The sequence below is a fragment of the Vigna umbellata genome, chromosome 4, assembly GCF_029865625.1.
Source record: "Vigna umbellata cultivar VRB3 chromosome 4, Vumbellata_1.0, whole genome shotgun sequence".
Lineage (NCBI taxonomy): Eukaryota > Viridiplantae > Streptophyta > Magnoliopsida > Fabales > Fabaceae > Vigna > Vigna umbellata.
The window spans coordinates 62016632-62038759 of record NC_142168.1 but is presented as its reverse complement, the minus strand read 5'-3'; the positions used below and the strand labels follow the sequence as shown (position 1 = coordinate 62038759).

General features: G+C 38.0%; 1 protein-coding gene across 1 annotated transcript; it reads left to right on the top strand.

The window, feature by feature from the left end:
* The first annotated feature begins 9821 nt into the window (after window positions 1–9821).
* Window positions 9822–10832, top strand: LOC148200820 (uncharacterized). Its single transcript, XM_088112558.1, has 3 exons — window positions 9822–10498; window positions 10572–10653; window positions 10728–10832. The coding sequence occupies exons 1-3, from the start codon at window positions 9822–9824 to the stop codon at window positions 10830–10832; spliced, it is 864 nt and encodes a 287-aa protein (XP_087968684.1).
* Window positions 10833–22128: the final 11296 nt, after the last annotated feature.

Sequence of the window (22128 nt, the reverse complement as noted above, 5' to 3'; positions counted from 1 at the left end):
TAAAAAATTTTTTAATTATTTTTAAAATTCGTTTATCCATATTTAAAGCATATTTAATTGTATAAATTTTTTAAAATTTTTAATTAATGTTTTCAATCAAATAAATTAAAATAATATTATATTTACATATCATATTATTCTATTATAAATAAAAAATAAAATTTAATTTATAATGATAATGGTTTAAACTACAACACTAATATATATTTATATTCTTAAAATAATATAACATAAAAATATTAACTTTTAATTTATTTTATATTTTAATTTAAAAAAAACGGGTTAGTAGAACTTAATCAATTATTTCCCCTTATATTATCCTTTCAGGTATTAGCATTTTATCATTTTTCCTTATATTTAAGTGATATGCGGTATCTAGTAATAATTATAATCAAGTTATTGTTTGGCTTGGTTAATTCAGTAAGATGCATGAGTTAGTGTAATTAAATGTGTTCAATTCCTATAATCCAATGCACCCTTGTTTTGTACTTTCATCTTAATTGTTCTCATAAATTAATGCAAATTATAAAACTTAAAGGCTTCAATAATCTACATTTTTTAATTATGTTATTTAAAATTATGTACCGAACCTTATTTTCAATTTTTTAATTCCAATTATCAAAATTATTTTTTTTTAAAAATGTCTTTTTATAAAGTACATCTTGAAATAACAAATGGATAAAAATATTTTAAAAATACTTTTTTAAATTACTCTCTTTATATTCGAATTTTCTTTATGTTTTAAAAATGTATTTTACGGAATGTACCAAAAAGTGTGTTTCGAATTTTAAAGCGAAGATTATTCAAAAATGCTCTTCTACTGTGTAGATATCGAAATGTATTTCTTAAAATAAGTTTTCGAAATCTACGTGTGTGTTGTAAAATACTTTGTAGAATGTAATAAATAAAGAAAATTGTTTATGAAAGTATTTTTTAAGATGACATTTTCAACCAAAGTTTTGAAGAAGAAAAAAATAACATAGAAAAAGTGGAAAATATCTTAATTTAATTGGAAGAAAAAAAAACTTAATCTCAATTTATATTATCGAGAAAGAACATTGTTTCGAGGTTGGAAATAAAATCAGGTAAGTTCAAGTGTGTAAAAGAGTGCAAAGCAGATAATAATGTTTTTAAATGGACAAATGTAAGGACCGTGCGTCTTTTTTTAAAAAAGAAGGAGTGGGGAAGGGGGGGCAGCTGCACGTTTTGATGGGAGAAGGGCTCCAAGTCAAGAAGTGGAAACAATAGCTGGTGGGTGGTGGGTCTCTCCACTCTGAAGTGCTTCAACCACCACCAGGAATCTTCATCATTTTCTTCATAAATGAGTTTGGCACTGAGGAATGGAGGGAGAGGGCTCATATCCGTCCAACCAAGTGGAGTGCCCAGTTCTCCCTTCTCTTAAAAAGGGATGAAACCATAGATTCAAGGAGGTGTTGGGTTCTGCATATGAAGGAGTGAAGAGGCTTGCTCCAGATCTGGGAGAGGTGAAGCGGAGATCGTCGGAGTTGCAGCTGCAAAATCTTGAGGAAGATAGATTCAAGATTCACTAAGGAAGTCTTCAAGAGGTAAGGGGAGCTAGATCCTTTTCTCTGGATTGTATGAACTATGCGTGTACTGAAATAAATAATATACTGCCGTGGATGAATAAATTTTATATTTAGAGTGACTTTGTGGTGTATGAATCTGTATGAGTGGTTGTTGAATTGTGCTGTTGAACGTGGATCTAGGAAAAAGGGAATGAAAAATGGGGTTTCTGGGAAGGAAAATGTTATTTGGACAACGAAATTTTGACACAGATTTGACAACGGCACATGGCAGCTCTGCATTGGCTCAGTAATTTGAAAATAAACCAGAGAAAGGGTTAGGGGCGAGGGGTATTTTGGGATTTCCAGGTTAAAATTTTAAGATTTGGGTTTGGCGGTTTAGGGTGGGAAAGACGTTCGTTCAAGCCTTCCATCTTGTGTGTCGCTCTCTCGCTGTGTCGTCCGTCTTCTCTCTCGTTGTGTCGTCCGTCTTCGAAGCTTCCATCCTCGCTTTCGTTCTCTCCTCCTTCTTCAAAATGTGCGTTGAAACCTTCGAGGATCTTTGTGGCTGTGTGTTCCATCTTTACCCTACCCACAACGTTGAACCCTTCCGTCCTTTGTGTGGGTCTGTCGTCCATAGAGAAACCCTTCCATTTTGGCATTCGGAAAGCGGGTGTGGTTGTTTTGTTGTGCATTTCGCGTCTGGTGGAGGAGGTCGTGGAGCAGTGGTATCCATTTTTATTGGTGTAAGTAAAAATGGGCGAGCCCTGACATTGTGTTTTACACTGTGTTTTTGGTTTTCATTAAGTTGAATGATATAACTTGATACACGGGGCCCAAGGCCAATTAGTTTAGTATAGTATTTCTTTTACTTTTATTAAAAACATGTGTAAAAGGTGTTAGGCATGTGCTAGATAGGAGGGACTTTTAGTCCTATATATAGACATGCCACCACCTCTTGTAAGGTACTTTTGAGAATAATGAATTAAACTTTCTGTAGAGAGAACTCCAGAAATTAATTCCCTTGAAAGTCAAAGCTAGAGAATCCCAAAGGATCTCCTCTAGCCAACTTCCCTTCATACCATCCATTCTCTCATTTTCCATTATCAGATTCTCTCTCCTCCGTAGCCTCCATCTCACGCTACACTCACCAATTACAAGCGTCCTCGTGGCTTGCGTCAGGTCTACTGCCACGCGTGCCTTTTTCTCTCACGGGATTCCATCGGCATAGCTTCCGCATACTCATTTCGCGTCTTCATCTAAGTTTTCTCTCTCGAAAGCTCTTCAACCACAACCTCATCCTCATCATCGCTGAACCTTCACCGAACATCATCAGGAGCCTAGGTTTTCTTCCGCCTCTAGGTTATTTCTCAGATTTCCTTCAGTTCCATCGGTCAGATCTTCTTCTCCACCCTTCAAATCTGCTTCCGTTTCAAACCCTAAGTTTTCAACCGAACAAACCTTGAATCTATGGTTTGTTCATGGCTGTTCATCTTCGACTCCAAATCCTAGGGTTCTCGAGTAAATTTGGTTCTTCCGCTGCTTCTCGGATTTTCATCTCGATCGAATCCAGATTTCTCATCGTTTCCGGATTTAGCTCAAGCCGTCAGCTATCAAGTGGTATTCAGAGCCTAGGTTAGGCGCGTTCGCTTGAGCTAAGTATCTCGTTTCTCTCTGATCTGAGTTACTCTTCGTTGATTCTCAAATTTTTCTGTCTCGATCTGTTCTCTGTTCTTGAGATTCAATCTGTGCGTTTGGTTTTTTTTTTTTTTCAAATTATTCGTGTTGAATCTCTTCAATATTCGTGTTGTTCATTATGATTCCTTCTCTGTCTTGTGTTGATTCATGTGTTTTTGGTATTGATCTGTTCATTAGGTTTCTGCTTGAGTCATTTCTTGTATGCTAACCTTGTTTTGGTTGTGTCTTTCATCATCTTAATCGGTCCAAAATTTTTGTTTGAGTCATTTTATTTGAGCATCAATTCTGTTTTGTCATAGTTGTTATGTTAGTTGATTTTTTTTCTTGTTCATAACTTCAAGTTGTACTTCTTAATTGAGTTGTGTTTGTGGTGATCTGGTTGTATGTTCAATGTGCATACCGTATGAGCTATGACATTCAATACTGAGAGCTTGGATGCATGAAATGAGCAGCAGATCTGATTTGAATTTTCTGTTGTGAACTTCTGGCTTTAATAAGCTGTTGAATCTGAACATTGAAGCTATTCTGCATTTTTAAAATTGAGCTGGAATGCTGAGGTGACTAGTAACAAAGTGCCAACCAGAAAAGCCGTGATATGCTCAGCATTAGCTTGGTTGTTAGTGTGAAAATCACAGCAGAGATTACTTGCAAGCAGTAGGCCGAACTGCATATTTCTTTGCTTGAGTCCTTTTTGTGTTTTTAAATCTGTTTGGCATTTAGATCATTGCTGGACATCTTGCATTAATCTTCTAGTGTTTTGTTCCAGATTTAATACATATTCTTGTGTCCAGAAAACTGTGAGAAAGCTTTTTGAATCATTGAGTCAAATTTTGGTGAGTTCATTTGCTTGTTTTGAATGAATGTGGGGGGGCTGGAACATCAAAATTATGAAGTAATTTGTTTCTGCATCATTAAGCTGTTTAAACCAGTTTGAAGTATGCATTAAATGAGTTCTAGCTGCCATACATACTTTCATGCTTTAAACCACCACATTTTTTTTGACATGTTTCATTCACAAGTTGCTGCAGCAGATGTATATTTCTAATTCTGGTTTTGAGCATTGTAATTGGATTGTAGCAAAAGGAATGGTCACATTATCTATAGCCTAAAAATATTCTTCAAAAGATCAAGAAGAAAAAAAAAAAAAAAGTTCTGAAAAGCCAAATAGGCCTGTGCAATCCATATTTTAAAAAAAAAAACTAAAACACAGAATCATACTTTAGAAATTGGACCTGGGTTTATCTTTGACAGTCCAGCAGCTTCTTGTTTGTCTTTTCTTGCTTTAAAAATCTGATCTAGCTCTATTCATTAGGTTCATTTTGAGTGCTGTCCTTTTTGATAGCTTTGTTTCTTGCTTGTCTTTGTTGGTTATCTAGTTTTGTCTGCAATGCATGTGAAATCTATTCTGCCAATCTTTAATTGAAGCTTTTAATTGCTTATTTCATCTGGTCTGGAGTTTCCTTGGTTAGAGTCTGCTCTGCTGTTTGAGTGGATGTCCTGTTTGTCCATCACGTTGTATTAGCCTAACCATTTTCCTGAATTGAGAAATCTGATTCCATTCTAGTTTTTGGGATTTGAAAGAAGGTAAGTGTGAATGGTAGCATATTAGGTGGTGGTGATCCACAGGATTCTCTGGCTTAGACTGAAAATTTCATTTGAGTGCCTTAAAATGTTTTAAAGAGAAATTTGGGTGCTGTGAGATTAGTGGCTATTGGCATTTACAAGAGTTCAGTTTCAACTAACCATTTGTTGATTGTTCATTGTGCAGGAAACGAAAATGAGATGATCAGAGTGGAGAGTTGTGACTGTTAAGAAGTTATTGAAATCAATTTCGTTCATAAACTGTTTGATGAAGTCAGTGAGATATTAAATGCTTGAATGTTTAAACTGTGCTTGGATGCTAGTTGTGCTTGTGAGTGTTTAAATTGTCATTGCACTCATTTTAGTTTCAAAACATTGCTTGCTGAATTCATTGATATACTCACTGTTTTGAAAGTGAATTGTTGATTTTATGGTTTAATTGGGCATGTTGAATGTTGCTTATGATTTGATAAAGACCTATGGGACTTGGTAGATGCATAGGAATTGCAAATAATGTGCTGATTGTTTTATGAGCATTTCTGGAATTGCAAGAACACTGTTTTAAAACTGCCAATTTCTGATTTGCCTCACAATACTCTGTCCATTGATTTGATTAGCATGGTCCACTGATTTCTGAATTAGTTTAGGACATTATTCTTGACTGGTTTGGTCCATTGTTTCTGTCCAGTGTAATTCACTGAATTGTTGAAAAGGCTGCTCTAGTCATAATCAGTTGTGCATCAATCTGTTTTAATTACCAATGTATCAACCAGTTTTCACAAGTGATTAAAGCACCTAAATTCCAGTTCTGGCTTGGTGGTTGAATTAATTAGGTGGTTATTTTCTGCATTGAATTACATCCAATCTGAATTTAATTCACTGTGCTGGATTCTGTTGCTGGATTCTGTTGAGATTTAGGTGTGCAGAGCTGATGTGAATGAATCATTAGTTGAGCAGAATATTATTGAAGAAACAGTAGCAGGAACACTTCAGTGTGGATCTTGAAACAGGCTAGAAACAACCATTCAAATAGGAATATTTGGAACCGTTTGAGAGCAAATAGGAATGATGTTTGAGAGTTTAGTTTAAGCACTTCATGTGGAAGCTTTGAACTAAAGTGAGTTTAATTGAACAGCAGCATAATTCTGAGTGGAAAGCTTGGAAAGCTTGTGCAGCCAAGAGAAAGGGAAGTTCTTACTGCCCTATATCTTCTTTTACAATCTGTTTTAACCAAGTGAATACTCACAACAATTTTTGTGCATTTGTGATTATAGGATTGACCAGAAGCTAGATTGCCCAAGTTATCCCGCAACAAGAAATTGAAGCAATAGGAGTGTACGTATTTTTGGCACAAGGACTGGCATCCAAAAGTGGATTGTAGCTGAACCAGACCAGACCGTGACAGCTGTTTGAATCTTTTGTAAATTGTTTTCTTCATTTTATGTGTAATAGGTTTTTGTGTTAGCTTTCTTTTAATATCAGTGTAAAAGGCCATTCAAAGTCCAAGTGTCTTGGAAGAGTCCTTGGTGCTCTTTCAACTCTTGGCAAAACTTTTCTTGTTTGTGTTTAATTTTTAGTGTCTTACGTTTAGGGTGATTTTAGGCTAAAAGGGATTAAACTCTAAGTCTTGTCACATTAGAGTCCGCAAAGTCTCATTTATTAGTGTTTAATTGTTGTGATTGTTTGTGAGTTGTGTCCTTTGATTTTAAAAGTGATTTTAGTTTAAAGGGTAACTAGTAGTAACCTAAGACATTTCTGGCAAGGCAAGACTTGGTACTTAAGCAGTCTTCATGACTCACCTCTCTTACCTGGGACTTGTCTAAGTGTGAATCTTGTATATCTTTTACACTAGAAAACTTTTAGAAACAAAGATGTCTTGTTATCCATATAGGTCTTCTAGGAATTTTAATTTTGATAAGCAACTTAGTTACAAAGGAATCAAAAGAGAACATGATAAAGCTAGAAGGAAGTCTTGTTCATCTTATGAATTTGATAGGATTGAAGATGATTTGTATAAAAAAGCTAGTGAAAATATTCCATTCTTTGGTGATGATATTGGTGCATTAACATACCTAGCTTGGGAAAAGGAAATTAATGACATGCATTCATTCATGGTGAGAAAAAGTAAATATGAATCCTTCTATTCTAAAGATGATGAATCTTATATTCTTAATCTTTACACTTCTAGTTTTAAAAAGCATGCAAGAGAGTGGTGGGATGATAGGCAATATCATGTTAAGATAGGTAGAAAATATCCCATTTATGATTGGAATGAATTGAAAGCTTGTATGAGAAGAAAGTTTGTGCCTCGAGAAATTGAAAGAAACTTAGAACTTATGAGAGAGCTTATTAGAGAAGGTGAGTCATTCATTCAAAATTTAAGTGGGTTCTCTCGTAGGGAAAGTGAGTTTCTAGAAAAACTTAAGAGGCTATGGGAAGAGACAAGCAAATATAGAATTGAGAGATTAAAAAGAGAAAAAGAAAGAAGAGAAGAGGAAGAACGAAATAGAAGAGAAGAGGAAGAAAAAGAGAGAAGAGAAGAAGAGAAAAGAAGAGAGCAAGAAAGAAGGGACGAAGAAGAAAGAGAAAGAAGAGAAAGAAGCGACGAAGAGAAAAGAAGAGAGAAAGAGAGAAAAGAAGCACAAAGAAGAGAAAAGGAAGAAGTTGAAAGAATAGAAATGGAAGAAAAGAAAAAGCAACTAAGGGTCACATCTCCTCCTATCCTAGAAGCTAGACTCTTAAGGGGAGGTTTTCTATCCTATCACTTTTCTCCATTTATATTTGAAATTTCAAAATTTCACTTTTCTTTCAAAGAATTGACCACTCCATCTTTAAAAATGTTATCACTTTCAACACATGCAAAGTTCCAACGTGGGTTATGGTTACCTTTATGGTTACCAATAACTCAAGATACAAATAAAATTTCAAATGAAGAAAGGTTTCTTTGTTATAATAAAATTAAAAATTTCAAAATTTGGAACCCTTCTTCTACACATATTATTTTATATATTTTATTGGGTCAAAGAAAACTAATTAGAGATATGTTTGATGCTTATTGCAGATGGATATTTGACCCAGGAGGAACCCTTATGAAGCTAACAAAAATAAGTCTTCAAAAGCACCATCAGATTTGAGGACAAATCCTTTCCAAGGGGGAGGGGATGATACACGGGGCCCAAGGCCAATTAGTTTAGTATAGTATTTCTTTTACTTTTATTAAAAACATGTGTAAAAGGTGTTAGGCATGTGCTAGATAGGAGGGACTTTTAGTCCTATATATAGACATGCCACCACCTCTTGTAAGGTACTTTTGAGAATAATGAATTAAACTTTCTGTAGAGAGAACTCCAGAAATTAATTCCCTTGAAAGTCAAAGCTAGAGAATCCCAAAGGATCTCCTCTAGCCAACTTCCCTTCATACCATCCATTCTCTCATTTTCCATTATCAGATTCTCTCTCCTCCGTAGCCTCCATCTCACGCTACACTCACCAATTACAAGCGTCCTCGTGGCTTGCGTCAGGTCTACTGCCACGCGTGCCTTTTTCTCTCACGGGATTCCATCGGCATAGCTTCCGCATACTCATTTCGCGTCTTCATCTAAGTTTTCTCTCTCGAAAGCTCTTCAACCACAACCTCATCCTCATCATCGCTGAACCTTCACCGAACATCATCAGGAGCCTAGGTTTTCTTCCGCCTCTAGGTTATTTCTCAGATTTCCTTCAGTTCCATCGGTCAGATCTTCTTCTCCACCCTTCAAATCTGCTTCCGTTTCAAACCCTAAGTTTTCAACCGAACAAACCTTGAATCTATGGTTTGTTCATGGCTGTTCATCTTCGACTCCAAATCCTAGGGTTCTCGAGTAAATTTGGTTCTTCCGCTGCTTCTCGGATTTTCATCTCGATCGAATCCAGATTTCTCATCATTTCCGGATTTAGCTCAAGCCGTGAGTGTGGAATGTTATCTTGTTAGGGCCGTTTCAATGGAAGGGAAAAAAGCAAGTGTAAAAAAAAAATTAAATTTTATGTTTATATATTATTTAATTATCGTATGAATTGTAGTTAGTAATAAATTTTTATGATTTTTTTTGTAGTGGCGACTTCTTATCTCGATGGATTCATCGATCATTATTGAAATGAATCGTTTACTACGACAGTGTCATGTGGATCGGATTAGGATGACACCATTTATGTGGTGTTTGAATATTCAAAGCCCTGTGGAGGTGAATTTGAAATTATTGAAGGTTATGGTTTGCAGGTGGGTTGGGAATGATAACAGTTTTAGAGTAAGTCAAAAGTTGGTGCCCTTTAGAGTTATTGATGTGTTCATGAGCATAGGTTTAGAAATAGGTAGTTTAGAGATTCCCTTTGATGAAGTAGTTGGTGGATTGGTTGGTGAAATGTTCAAATCAAAAACCATCAGTTTGAATGACTTGACGGACATGTTTAATGTCATTGTTCATGATAAAAACATTGATGTTGATGTAGTGTGTAGGTTATATATATTAGTTTGTTTGGTTGTTTTCTATTTCCCTAGGAAATGAAGGCATGTTTGTAACATGCCTTTTGCAGTGTTAGATGACTTAGACCGTTTGTGTCTATATGATTGGTGCACCGGTGTACATAAACATATTGTAGAGAATTTAAATAAATGTAAGAAGAAAATTATGGGAGCAGGTATCCCCCAGTCACTCACTCTTAGTGGCAATGTGGCAGTGTTGCAGGTAATATGATATGTAGTTCATTATTGTGATGTAGTGCAGAACATTGTGAATTATGTTTGATGAAATGATTTTATGATATTGTAGGCTTGGGCGGTTGAAAGACTTTCTTTGCATGGTCATCCTTCGCATAGGTTTTTCCCGCGCATAATGCGATGGTTCCCGTTTAAATCAAGGACCGAAAAAATTGAACATATTTTTATGACCGGAGATGTAAGTGTTTTGTTTTTCGTTATTTTGTATGTTAAAATGGATTGTCTATTTTGTCTGAATTTGTTGTGTGCTATTGGTGGAGTTAAATATGGAGTGGTATGTACGAAAGGAAGATCGTCATAGCCCAGAAATCCGTGCAGCTTTCAACATGGATGACGGAGGGATGAGTGAAGGATCCTTGGGTGAAGGATCCAAGGTTGACAAAGATGATGATGATGATGAAAGCTCTGATGACGGGACATGGGAAGCAGGTGCGGAGGAGAGATTGAGGAAAAACAATGAAGATATCAGAGCATTGAATGCCAAGATTGGAGTTCTTACTAGGGAGTTATTTGAAATTTATCAAACTCCAATCTTTCATGAAGCAGATGCATGTGGCACTGATGAAGAGGTTGGTGGTGGAGTTGATGAAGGACATGGAGTTGGAGGTGAGGAGAAGGCTGAAGTTGGGGGAGACGAAGAGGCTGAAGTTCGTCCCAATTGTGGATTTGAAGAAGAAGGTGATGGTAATGCAGTTCATGACCCCCTAGGTGCACATATTGAAGTAAGAGGGGAGGATAAAACCGCACATGAAGAGGAGATAGTTTCAAGAACTGTTGGTAACATTAATTTTATTGAAATAGATGATGATGGTGATGAAGAACAAGGGGAGGTCGTGCCATTGTTTATACCCCCATTGCGCAGTTTTGTTGGTGATCCAAGCACCACTGTTGATGTAGACCAATTGTATACAGCAGTCAGCGTCAGAGAGATGAGCGTATACAGGTATATGGTATGAATTGTAGTTGTGGTTGACGAATATGTATTGTTTGTGATTGACTAATATTTGTATGTTTAGGGTTGTAAGCGAGATAATTGGCCAAAGCTTGAGCACGACTTCATTTTACACTTTGGCCCCGATGAAATACGTTGATAACATGGTTAGTATTGTCACATTTGGTTGTGTTTCATGTTTTAGTTTATGTTAGTAATGTGAAAATTTTTTATTGTGTAGGTGGTGTTATTTGCTTGTACGATCTTTATGTACTTTGAGAAAAGGTTGTGCGGTGTTGTTAAGAGGATTCATTTTAGTCCGTTATACTCGGTAAATAAAATTTGATATTGTATCATATTTATGATTGAAGAAAGTATTTTTGATCGATTTTTTATTGATGATTTTGAAATTGTCCACAGCACCATATTCTTACAGATTATAGGAAACGTCCACAGAATCGCCATGTATTCACGCTTCATAACTATAACAGTTATTTGCGTTCCGATCATTTTGGACTTGGAGACTTAGCCACAGCGGACTTTGTGAGTAACCTTGAATTTGCAAATTTTGTCGACTTTTGGTTGTAAATGTGTTACTGAAATTGTTTATATTGTTTGTAGTTGTTTCTACCATTTGTCCACGATGATCATTGGTGGTGTTATTCAGTGAAATTGAGGTCATTGAAAATTTTTGTGATTGACTCATAGGGTAAGGGGATCAGAGACCGCAAAAGGATAGACACAGCCGTTGTAAGATTCGACATCTTTCATTGTTGATTACCGTGTGATTATGACATAACCCTGTATTATTTAAGTATTTATTGTATTTGTTAACTGGTAGGCTGAAAATATGGCACGGTTTTTTTGCATCTTGATGAATACACCGGAAGGTAGTATTGGTCCTTTGACTGTTAAACAAGCAAATATCCCATCCCAACCAAACTTGTAAGTTTCTTCAACTGTACTGCCGGATTATATTGTGATGTATATGGGCAAAAGTAATTTGATGTTGTGGGTATATTATTTCAGACATGATTGTGGAGTCATAATGTTGAAAGCAATGGAAATCTGGGATGGAGATGAAAAATACAACGGGAAAAGCATGCCTCAATATACAACTGTAGGTTGGAACTGTGTTTGATAATATTCTTGTATGTGCTGGTTTCTAATGTGGAAAATGTTGGTTTCAGGAGGAGCTGCTTGGGATTAGAAAGAAATATGTGTGTGACTGGATCCTGGACAACGAGAACATAAGAAGAATGGAAGCCCTACAGCTATACGACATTGTTTAGGATTGCTCAGAAATGATCAAATTTTGACATGTATAAGATGTTCAAATATGTACCTAATGTTATTTGACAATGTACAGTATGTGTTTGTAATAAGATTAGTGGTTGGATTTCGAAATGAATTGTTTTTACTTTGTGTTTGTGTTTGTTATAATGACAAAATTAGTGATTGAAAAATGAACGCAGCATTATAATAAAAATTTGAAAAGTACGAGACCATTTTCACTAAAATTAATGGTAATTAATGGGAAGGATTTGATCAAGTTCTGAGTGGGGAGATGGGTGTTGGTGATTGATGTGAACGCAAGAAGTGTGGAGTGACCCGTGATGAGTAGGGGGACGAAGTAGTGCAAGGGATGACTCAGAGTGTTCAAAAAAGTGTCTGGTAATCGTTTACAGCATCCTGGTAAACGATTACCAGAGAGAAAAATAGATTTTGTACACAAAGTCCAACACAGGTACTCAGTCAGGTGAACAGGGGTCACCATTGGAAAAAAATGTGACTTTTAGGCAAATCTGCACCTGTCTGAGGCAGGTGCAGGTGTTTCAGTGGTGGGAGAGGGAGGCTGGTGATGTGATGTGAGTCCAAGGACGGTGGGGTGACCCCTCATCAGTTGGAGGAGCAAGCTGTGCAAGGGATGAGTGAGGGTGTTGAAAAAAGGCTCTGGTAATCGTTTACCGCATCCCTGTAAACGATTACCCGAGAGAAAAAGGGTCCAACACAGGTACTCAGTCAGGTGAACAGGGGTCACCATTGGAAAACAAGCTGACTTTTAGGCACTTCTGCACCTGTCTGAGGCCGGTCCAGGTGTTTGAGTGGTGGGAGAGGGTGGGTGGTGATGTGATGTGAGTCCAAGGAGTGTGGGGTGACCCCTCATCAGTTGGAGGATCAAGCTGTGCAAGGGAATGAGTCAGAGTGTTGAAAAAAGGGTCTAGTAATCGTTTACAGCACCCTTGTAAACGATTACCCGAGAGAAAATGGGAATTTGTACAGAAAGTCCAACACAGGTAGTCAGTCAGGTGAACAGGGGTCACCATTGGAAAAAAACTGAGTTTTAGGAACTTCTGCACCTGCCTGAGGCGGGTGCAGGTGCTTCAGTGGTGGGAGAGGGTGGCTGGTGATGTGATGTGAGTCCAAGGAGTGTGGGGTGACCTCTCATCAGTTGGAGGAGCAAGCTGTGCAAGGGATGAGTGAGGGTGTTGAAAAAAGGCTCTGGTAATCGTTTACCGCATCCCTGTAAACGATTACCCGAGAGAAAATGGGAATTTGTACAGAAAGCCCAACACAGGTACTCAGTCAGGTGAACAGGGGTCACCATATGAAAAAAAGGTGAGTTTTAGGCACTTCTGCACCTGTCTGAGGCTGGTGCAGGTGTTTCAGTGGTGGGAGATGGTGGATGGTGATGTGATGTGAGTCCAATGAGTGTGGGGTGACCCCTCATCAGTTGGATGAGCAAGCTGTGCAAGGGATGAGTGAGAGTGTTCAAAAAAGGGTCTGGTAATCGTTTACAGCATCCTGGTAAACGATTACCCGAGACAAAAATGGATTTTGTACAGAAAGTATAACACAGGTACTCAGTCAGGTGAACAGGGGTCACCATTGGAAACAAAGCTGAGTTTTAGGCAAATCTGCACCTGTCTGAGGCTGGTGCAGGTGTTTCAGTGGTGGGAAAAAAAAGGTAGCAATTAACTTCAAAACTTTTGTATGACATAAATAAATTCATTATAACACACCATTAATAGAGATTCAGGTACACAACATACACAACAAAATAATACATTGTACGTTTGAAATATTACAGTTATCCATGAAATACTTATAATGGTGTTCATATAAAATTACAGTTATCCTAAACCCACTATTGGTTGTCTGCTTGATTGGACGTTGATGGTTGGTCAGATGGACGTACAAATTTGCGAAGGATGTCATCCACATTGAGTTCCTTCTCTGCCCACATAGGAAGTCGAATGACAGGTTTTGGTGTCTCCTTAACAAGGTGAATTGTAGGAGGAGAAACTTGAGCTGGAAATACCTTGACTATAGAGCGATGCGTAATATTGAGGTAGTGGTTTTGCCTAAATGCAGTGAAGGGGTGGACCTAAATGTACAAACGGAATTTGTAAGAAGAAGAACACTTAAATACCAATAAAATAATTATGGTAGTTAAGTACAAATTTGATGGCTTACAAGATTGAGTATGATAACGGAACCAACTCCGATATTGTCTGCAATTTCAGGATCTTCAAGAACTTTCTTGTGCAAGGAAGCCTTCATCGTGGCAGTTGGGTCCTTGAGAAATTGGTATAATAAGTTAGTAATGTACCATAAAATGTTATGTTGTTCAATATAACAAATATTACCTTAAGAGTCAACTGCATATCTCCCAACCCATTTGGCTTGCACTCTTTCAATATGCAAACAACCAATGGAAGGACCTCAGCTGATTTTGCCTCTTGGAGGGAGTTAACGTTCTCGAATTTTCCATCCTTTACGAGACCTTGATGAGTCAATATTTACTTGATTTCACTTAGCTTATTGTGCTAGATTTAATCAGGGAATTGTGCTTAAATGTCCAGTATTTTTCCGTTTTTGCTAATTGTGCTTAATTTGACAAAAAATTCTTATTTTAATTAATTTGAATTATTTGAGCTAATTATTTGCATTATTAATTGTAGGAAAATTGTTGGATAATATTTGGGACATTTGGAGATGAAAAGAAAATGCCACATCAATTATACTTTAAACTAAAATGATTGAGGAGGTGTGGATTTCAATTAGGGGGTGCAGCTGCCAACTAAGTAGAAGGGTTTTTGGGCTTAGCGTGGAGATGAAGGGGAGGAGAATGCGCTATCCAACAGCTACCACGCACATGGGTGCTTTGGAGAAAAGCTCAGTCCAGCGGGTTTAGCTTCCATCCTGGGTCCAGCACGTTCTTCTTTGAGGGAGGTGCACAAGTGGAAGTGAAGCCTGCACGTTACGCATCCAGCTCCAACAAGGGCAGTACTCCAGCACATTCCACACCTTCACACGTGAGCAGCAGCACCTTGAGAAGAGAGACACGGCCCACACCTAATCCAGCAAAGATGGGTGTGCACGTTGGGCTTAGTAGCTGCCACGGAAGAGAAAGAAAAAGAAGCTTTCACATGGGAAGCAGGGGGTGTGCACAGCAATTTGGAGGAGCCAGGTAGCAGCAATTGGGAGTTCACGGCCTCCATCACCACGCGTCCAGGAGCTCCGTCTCGGTGCAGGTCCAACACGTCTAGGAGAAGCATCCAACAGGAGTGACGTGTCCAAAGTGAATAGGGCATGTTATATTAAAGGAAAAAAAAAAGAGAAGGGGGGGACTGGACGGAAGGAGCCGCCACACTCTTTTGGCTGGATTTTTCTTCAACATTTTGAGATGGATTACGGATGAAGGAGAGCTCACATCCAGCGTTGAAGCAGCACCCAGGATTTGTTTTTTTTTTTACTTTCTTTCTCTTCGTATATATTGTATTAAAGCTTGGATGGTAGTTAAATTACAAAGTGAAAGAGTTGTTGGCTGGGAAATTAATTTCGTTGAACCACCATTAGCATTTTTATTTAATGTTCATCATTTCTTTTCCTTGTACCTTGTTGCCGTGGTGAGTGTGTGGTGTTCCGGAAGTCATGTCCAAAGGAAAACGTTGATGTGCACGGGAACGTGAGTTGGATGGTGATTCATTATTGGGGGAAAACGCTAATTTCAATTTGGAGTGCACGTGATTTTATTTTGGTGATGCAGCACGGTAAAAAAATATATTAGGAGAGCTATCATTTGCACTTTCAATTTCTTTTGATAAGCATGAAGTGGTCTGCTGATTTGGAAGAAGCGTTGGGATCTTATTTTAGGCTTCACACACAAGTTGCATTTTTATATTTCATATATTAATTTTGCATTTAGCATTTTTCTAGTTTACATTATGCCTTTTACTGTTGATGCCTTTCTTTTTCTTTTAGTAGTGTTGATGCGTTCCAATGCTATTTCGTTTCTTGTCTTTTATGTTGTTTAATACAATGAGCATTTTATTTTTTTTACCTTTACCATTGCATCCTAATTGGTCCAAACAATTAAGCATTGAATGTTTTATTCCAGTGTTTTCCTTATGTTTTCAATTATGTTTGGTTGTATTTAATTTCTAGTTTTAATTCAGTTCGTTTCGAATCACAAAAACATTTACAAAAACCCCCCCACTGCGTGTTTGACCTGAGACTTGAACCAAATTTGGTCCTTGAGAGACGACCTAGGAGTCACTTCCTAGTACTATACTGCATTCTTTAATGCACAACTTTTGTTGGGAGGTGCGACCCTCTCATCAAAATGGCGCCGTTGCCGGGGACCAACGGTTCGGTCTTAGGTCTTTTGTTGTGTTAGTGTGTGTTGTGTTTTGTCTTGTCTTGTGATGTGATGTTTTGTTTTGTGTGTACGTGTCGCATGTTCAATTGTGTTGTGTTTTGTTTGTTTCGTAATTTTTAGCATTCCCTTTCTACCTTTCCCCTTCTCTTTCCATGTCTACCTATTTTGATTTTGTGAATACTGCTTATTCTGCCAGTGCCTCTGATTATGATTCTCCTTCTGCATGTTACTTTGATTGTGATTCATATTCTGCTGATTTGTATGTTGAGAGCAATATGGCTCATCCTCCGACTTCTGAGAGTGCTCTTTGTGAGCCGGTTTCACTTAAGGAGGATGATCTTCATTGCGATCTCACCCCTGGACTGATACATTTGCTGCCTAAGTTTCATGGTTTTGCAGGAGAATGCCCACACAGACATTTGGAGGAGCTCCACATCATGTTCTCTTCAATGAAGCCTCCAGATGTCCCTCTTGATTACATTTTCTTGAGCGCATTTCCGCATTCATTACAAGGAGCAGCTAAGGATTGGAAAGACTCTCTCCCTCTGAGATCCGTTACCGATTGGGGATATCTTGAGCATCAGTTTCTGAGCAAATTCTCCCTTGTGCAGTATGGTTACAGCAACGGTCTTGGATGGAATGACCCTACCTTGGAATGGTATAATGCTCCACAACATCATTATCAAGAACCACCATTCCAGAGTACTTGTATGCCTCCACCAGTCCAGCAATACCAAAGTCAGCAATATGATGCTCCTGCCCAAATAGCTCCTCAGCCTTCTACTTCTAAGCCTACATTGCAGGAGTTGTTGGAGCAGATGACCATGCAGAACCTTCAGTTTCAGCAAGAGAACATGCAGTTCCAGCAAGAAATAGGAGCTGCCATTCAGAGTATGACTGATCAGATAGGGCAGATGGCCACTCAACTCACTGAGGAACAGTCTCAAGATTCAGAGTTCCCATTTCAGATTGTTCAGATTCCAGATGATGATGATAGTGGCATCAACATAGAAGATGGGGAGAAGAGTTATGAGCTTACTACTGCGCCACATACTTTCCCACCTTCAGATGGTCCCACTCTTGCACCTGAGGAGACCGAGAAAGATTTTGAGGACCAGGCATATATGAGCAACATTTTTGAGAAAGGTAGACCATCATCAGCTTCCACCACTCTTCCAATCTTCAGGGAAGTGGAGGTAAGCATACCTCAGTATGATTATGTCAGTGATGATTATGTTGTTCATGATTATGCTGTTGAGAGGTATGTTGATGATCATATTGTTGCTGAGCATGTTTTTAATTCTCCCTCTGTGCATGATGAGAACCACTTTTTGATATCACATCCAGATGTTTATTCTCAATGCACTAAACATGAATCTGAGTCTGTTATTGATATTACTTTTAATTTCGAAATTGATTCATGTTTTGAGGATGTATCTGAGGTTCAGCCTGTTACACTGGGATTGGGTGTTATACCCCTGCATGAAATTTCTGTAGAGCCACATTGCACTAACCCTATTGCAGGAGGTACAAATGAATTTGATCAACAAACACCCACAGTGGACAACAAAGGTGCTCACAATGACAAAAGCTTCAAGATCAATAAGCACCTGTTGAACCCGCTCATCAACAATCACTTCTTCTTAGATCCAGCTGTGGAAGACATTTCCCTGCTTGATCAAATATGGAGGATGAAGCAATTTTTCCTCAAAACTTCCTGGCTGGGTCCAATGGTGGAAGACATCTCCCTGCAAGTCCAAAATTGGCAACTGCCACCATGATCAGGGGAGTTTTCCTTTTCTCTTCTCCTCCTTTTCCTACTTTTATTGCACTTGTCCATGATGTGTTGATTGTTCTGATTTCTGATCTTATGCTTATGACACATTGAGGACACTGTGTAGTTTAAGTGTGGTCTATTGGGGGAGATTTTTATTTTTCTTTGTTAGTTTTTGATTTCTTGGTTAAATTTTTTTTCTTTTCTAGGTTATTTTTGTCGTGTATTGTATACAGTTGTGCATGATTCTCTTCATTTCTGAACCTTGTTTGGGTTGTAGACTTATCATTTCCTTCACTTCATTGATACTCTGAGATGTTGGAATCCTTGCTTTTCTTTGCTTGGGAAGATGGTTATGATTTTTGAGAGTTGAATTGATTGTGACAGAATTACCCTGTGTGAGATTTGAGCCACTTTATGTTCTTTCTTGTGTGTGATATGTCTCTTGATTACTTGCGCATATGCCTTGGCTTGACTCTTTTTGATGATTCTTGATTGATATGCATGTTTGGAAGTGATAAAGGCAATTTTGTTCTTGAGCCTCTCTAGCCAAATAAGCTTACCGTGTTTTGATCCTTTGATAACCCCCTTGAGCCTATGTCCCTTTCCCCTGTTCTTTGTTTTCAAGCTCATTAATCACCCTTAAGTGAAAAACCATGATAACCTTAACCTTAGGGAATTTTGGAGCTTTGGAAGTGTCCTGGGAACAAGTGTGGTCTCCTTGGGGATTCTGATGAATTGGCTAGTTGGTTCCTCTTCTTGTTTTGTTTCTGTAAATATGTTGTGTATCTTGTCTCTTACAGTTGTGTCCTAAACAAAAAGAAAAGAAAAGAGACAAGATGAAAAATGAAAAAAAAATAGAGAAAAGTGAAAAAAAAAATTGTTGTGAATAGTGGAGTCAAGAAGAGGATTGAATTAGAGGTTTTGGGTGTGATTTGACTGTGTTTACACTTGTTCCCCAGTGCTCCTCTATTTCTTTTGGTTTGTAACTTCTCATCCATAATTATTCTCCCTTGTCCTTGGCCCCATTACATCCATAAAAGACCTTTTGATTTGAACATGCATATGTTTTGAGTGTTGATATTAGAGGTTTGCCAAGTCTGTTGTTGCTTGCTTTCTTGAGTGCATTGAGTTGACATTGCTTACCTTAGACACTTGAGAGAAACACTGATAGTGCATCTGTGAGGTTCTGTTGCTTTTGATTCACCTCTTGAGTTGATTGATCATTTTGCCATGTCTTGAATTGCTTGGATGATTTCTGTGAGTATCTGTCTTCTTTGATTCTATGTTGGATATTGTCTACTGCCTTTCTTAGTCCAGATGCCTTGAGAACTGTGTAATTTTGTTCTTGTCCTAGTTAGTGTTTGTTTTCTGTGCGCTGATGTTTGTGTCACTTCCCTGATGTCCTTTGAACTATTCCTTGATTGGCGTCTTGATTTTGCCCAGGAGTGCAAAAGACTAAGTGTGGTCTATTTTGATGAGTCAATATTTACTTGATTTCACTTAGCTTATTGTGCTAGATTTAATCAGGGAATTGTGCTTAAATGTCCAGTATTTTTCCGTTTTTGCTAATTGTGCTTAATTTGACAAAAAATTCTTATTTTAATTAATTTGAATTATTTGAGCTAATTATTTGCATTATTAATTGTAGGAAAATTGTTGGATAATATTTGGGACATTTGGAGATGAAAAGAAAATGCCACATCAATTATACTTTAAACTAAAATGATTGAGGAGGTGTGGATTTCAATTAGGGGGTGCAGCTGCCAACTAAGTAGAAGGGTTTTTGGGCTTAGCGTGGAGATGAAGGGGAGGAGAATGCGCTATCCAACAGCTACCACGCACATGGGTGCTTTGGAGAAAAGCTCAGTCCAGCGGGTTTGGCTTCCATCTTGGGTCCAGCACGTTCTTCTTTGAGGGAGGTGCACAAGTGGAAGTGAAGCCTGCACGTTACGCATCCAGCTCCAACAAGGGCAGTACTCCAGCACATTCCACACCTTCACACGTGAGCAGCAGCACCTTGAGAAGAGAGACACGACCCACACCTAATCCAGCAAAGATGGGTGTGCACGTTGGGCTTAGTAGCTGCCACGGAAGAGAAAGAAAAAGAAGCTTTCACATGGGAAGTAGGGGGTGTGCACAGCAATTTGGAGGAGCCAGGTAGCAGCAATTGGGAGTTCACGGCCTCCATCACCACGCGTCCAGGAGCTCCCTCTCGGTGCAGGTCCAACACGTCTAGGAGAAGCATCCAGCAGGAGTGACGTGTCCAAAGTGTATAGGGCATGTTATATTAAAGGAAAAAAAAAAGAGAAGGGGGGGACTGGACGGAAGGAGCCGCCACACTCTTTTGGCTGGATTTTTCTTCAACATTTTGAGATGGATTACGGATGAAGGAGAGCTCACATCCAGCGTTGAAGCAGCACCCAAGATTTGTTTTTTTTTTTACTTTCTTTCTCTTCGTATATATTGTATTAAAGCTTGGATGGTAGTTAAATTACAAAGTGAAAGAGTTGTTGGCTGGGAAATTAATTTCGTTGAACCACCATTAGCATTTTTATTTAATGTTCATCATTTCTTTTCCTTGTACCTTGTTGCCGTGGTGAGTGTGTGGTGTTCCGGAAGTCATGTCCAAAGGAAAACGTTGATGTGCACGGGAACGTGAGTTGGATGGTGATTCATTATTGGGGGAAAACGCTAATTTCAATTTGGAGTGCACGTGATTTTATTTTGGTGATGCAGCACGGTAAAAAAATATATTAGGAGAGCTATCATTTGCACTTTCAATTTCTTTTGATAAGCATGAAGTGGTCTGCTGATTTGGAAGAAGCGTTGGGATCTTATTTTAGGCTTCACACACAAGTTGCATTTTTATATTTCATATATTAATTTTGCATTTAGCATTTTTCTAGTTTACATTATGCCTTTTACTGTTGATGCCTTTCTTTTTCTTTTAGTAGTGTTGATGCGTTCCAATGCTATTTCGTTTCTTGTCTTTTATGTTGTTTAATACAATGAGCATTTTATTTTTTTTACTTTACCATTGCATCCTAATTGGTCCAAACAATTAAGCATTGAATGTTTTATTCCAGTGTTTTCCTTATGTTTTCAATTATGTTTGATTGTATTTAATTTCTAGTTTTAATTCAGTTCGTTTCGAATCACAAAAACATTTACAAAAACCCCCCCACTGCGTGTTTGACCTGAGACTTGAACCAAATTTGGTCCTTGAGAGACGACCTAGGAGTCACTTCCTAGTACTATACTGCATTCTTTAATGCACAACTTTTGTTGGGAGGTGCGACCCTCTCATCAGACCTATGATAAAAAAATATGAAAACAAATTACAAGTAGTAAAGGTAATAATGTTGTTGGAAGCGTGTATGAGATTCAGTGTACCGTGGTGTTCAATAAACATCTGTGCCCATTTCCAAGCATTGGAGTTGAAATCTCGTTCATAGGTTGCGTCAGCAACATCACGAGCAAATTCTTGTGTCGATTTCGGTTGTTCTGTTCCCGTTCTATTCATGAAAGCTGCTTGGATGTTACCTACAGGACCAGGAATAAGCGGTTCGGAAGCATCGCATTTTTTAAAAAACGATTCAAGGACATCATCATCATAAACAAAGGTCTTCCCATGCATCCATGATTATGCAGAAATTTCTTGTCCACATAAAAATTCTAGGTTAAGGATGAAATATCAGTGGGATGATTAAAGAAGTCACTCACAACTAAACAATGGTAAACGGGTTACAGATACTGTCACCTGATTGAAGCCTACACAATTGGTTTCTCCCCGAATTTGAAATACAAGTACGTGAACAATCAAATTATATGAAATCAATGTAACCAAAAAAATATTAATATTATATCTATTTCCATTAAGTTAACTTATTAAAATCAAGTTACATTAATTGTGGGGAGATAGTCTGATTTGGTGGGTAGCCTTTAAAAGTGAAAAGCATTGATTGGGGGTTAGGAGAGAGAAACTTTATGCTGACAACCATCAATGCATGCTTTCACAAGATAAGCAAATACGTGTTTGACAAGGCAAAAATATGACCTTTGGCGGGAATACACAGCTGCGTCAACAACCAACGTTAGAATCGAACGTTAACAATTATTTCCATTAACCAAGCACTTCCAGACAACTTACCCGGGTGTTCATTAAAGAGAAGGGCCACAACGAAGTTCGGAGGTTTGGTG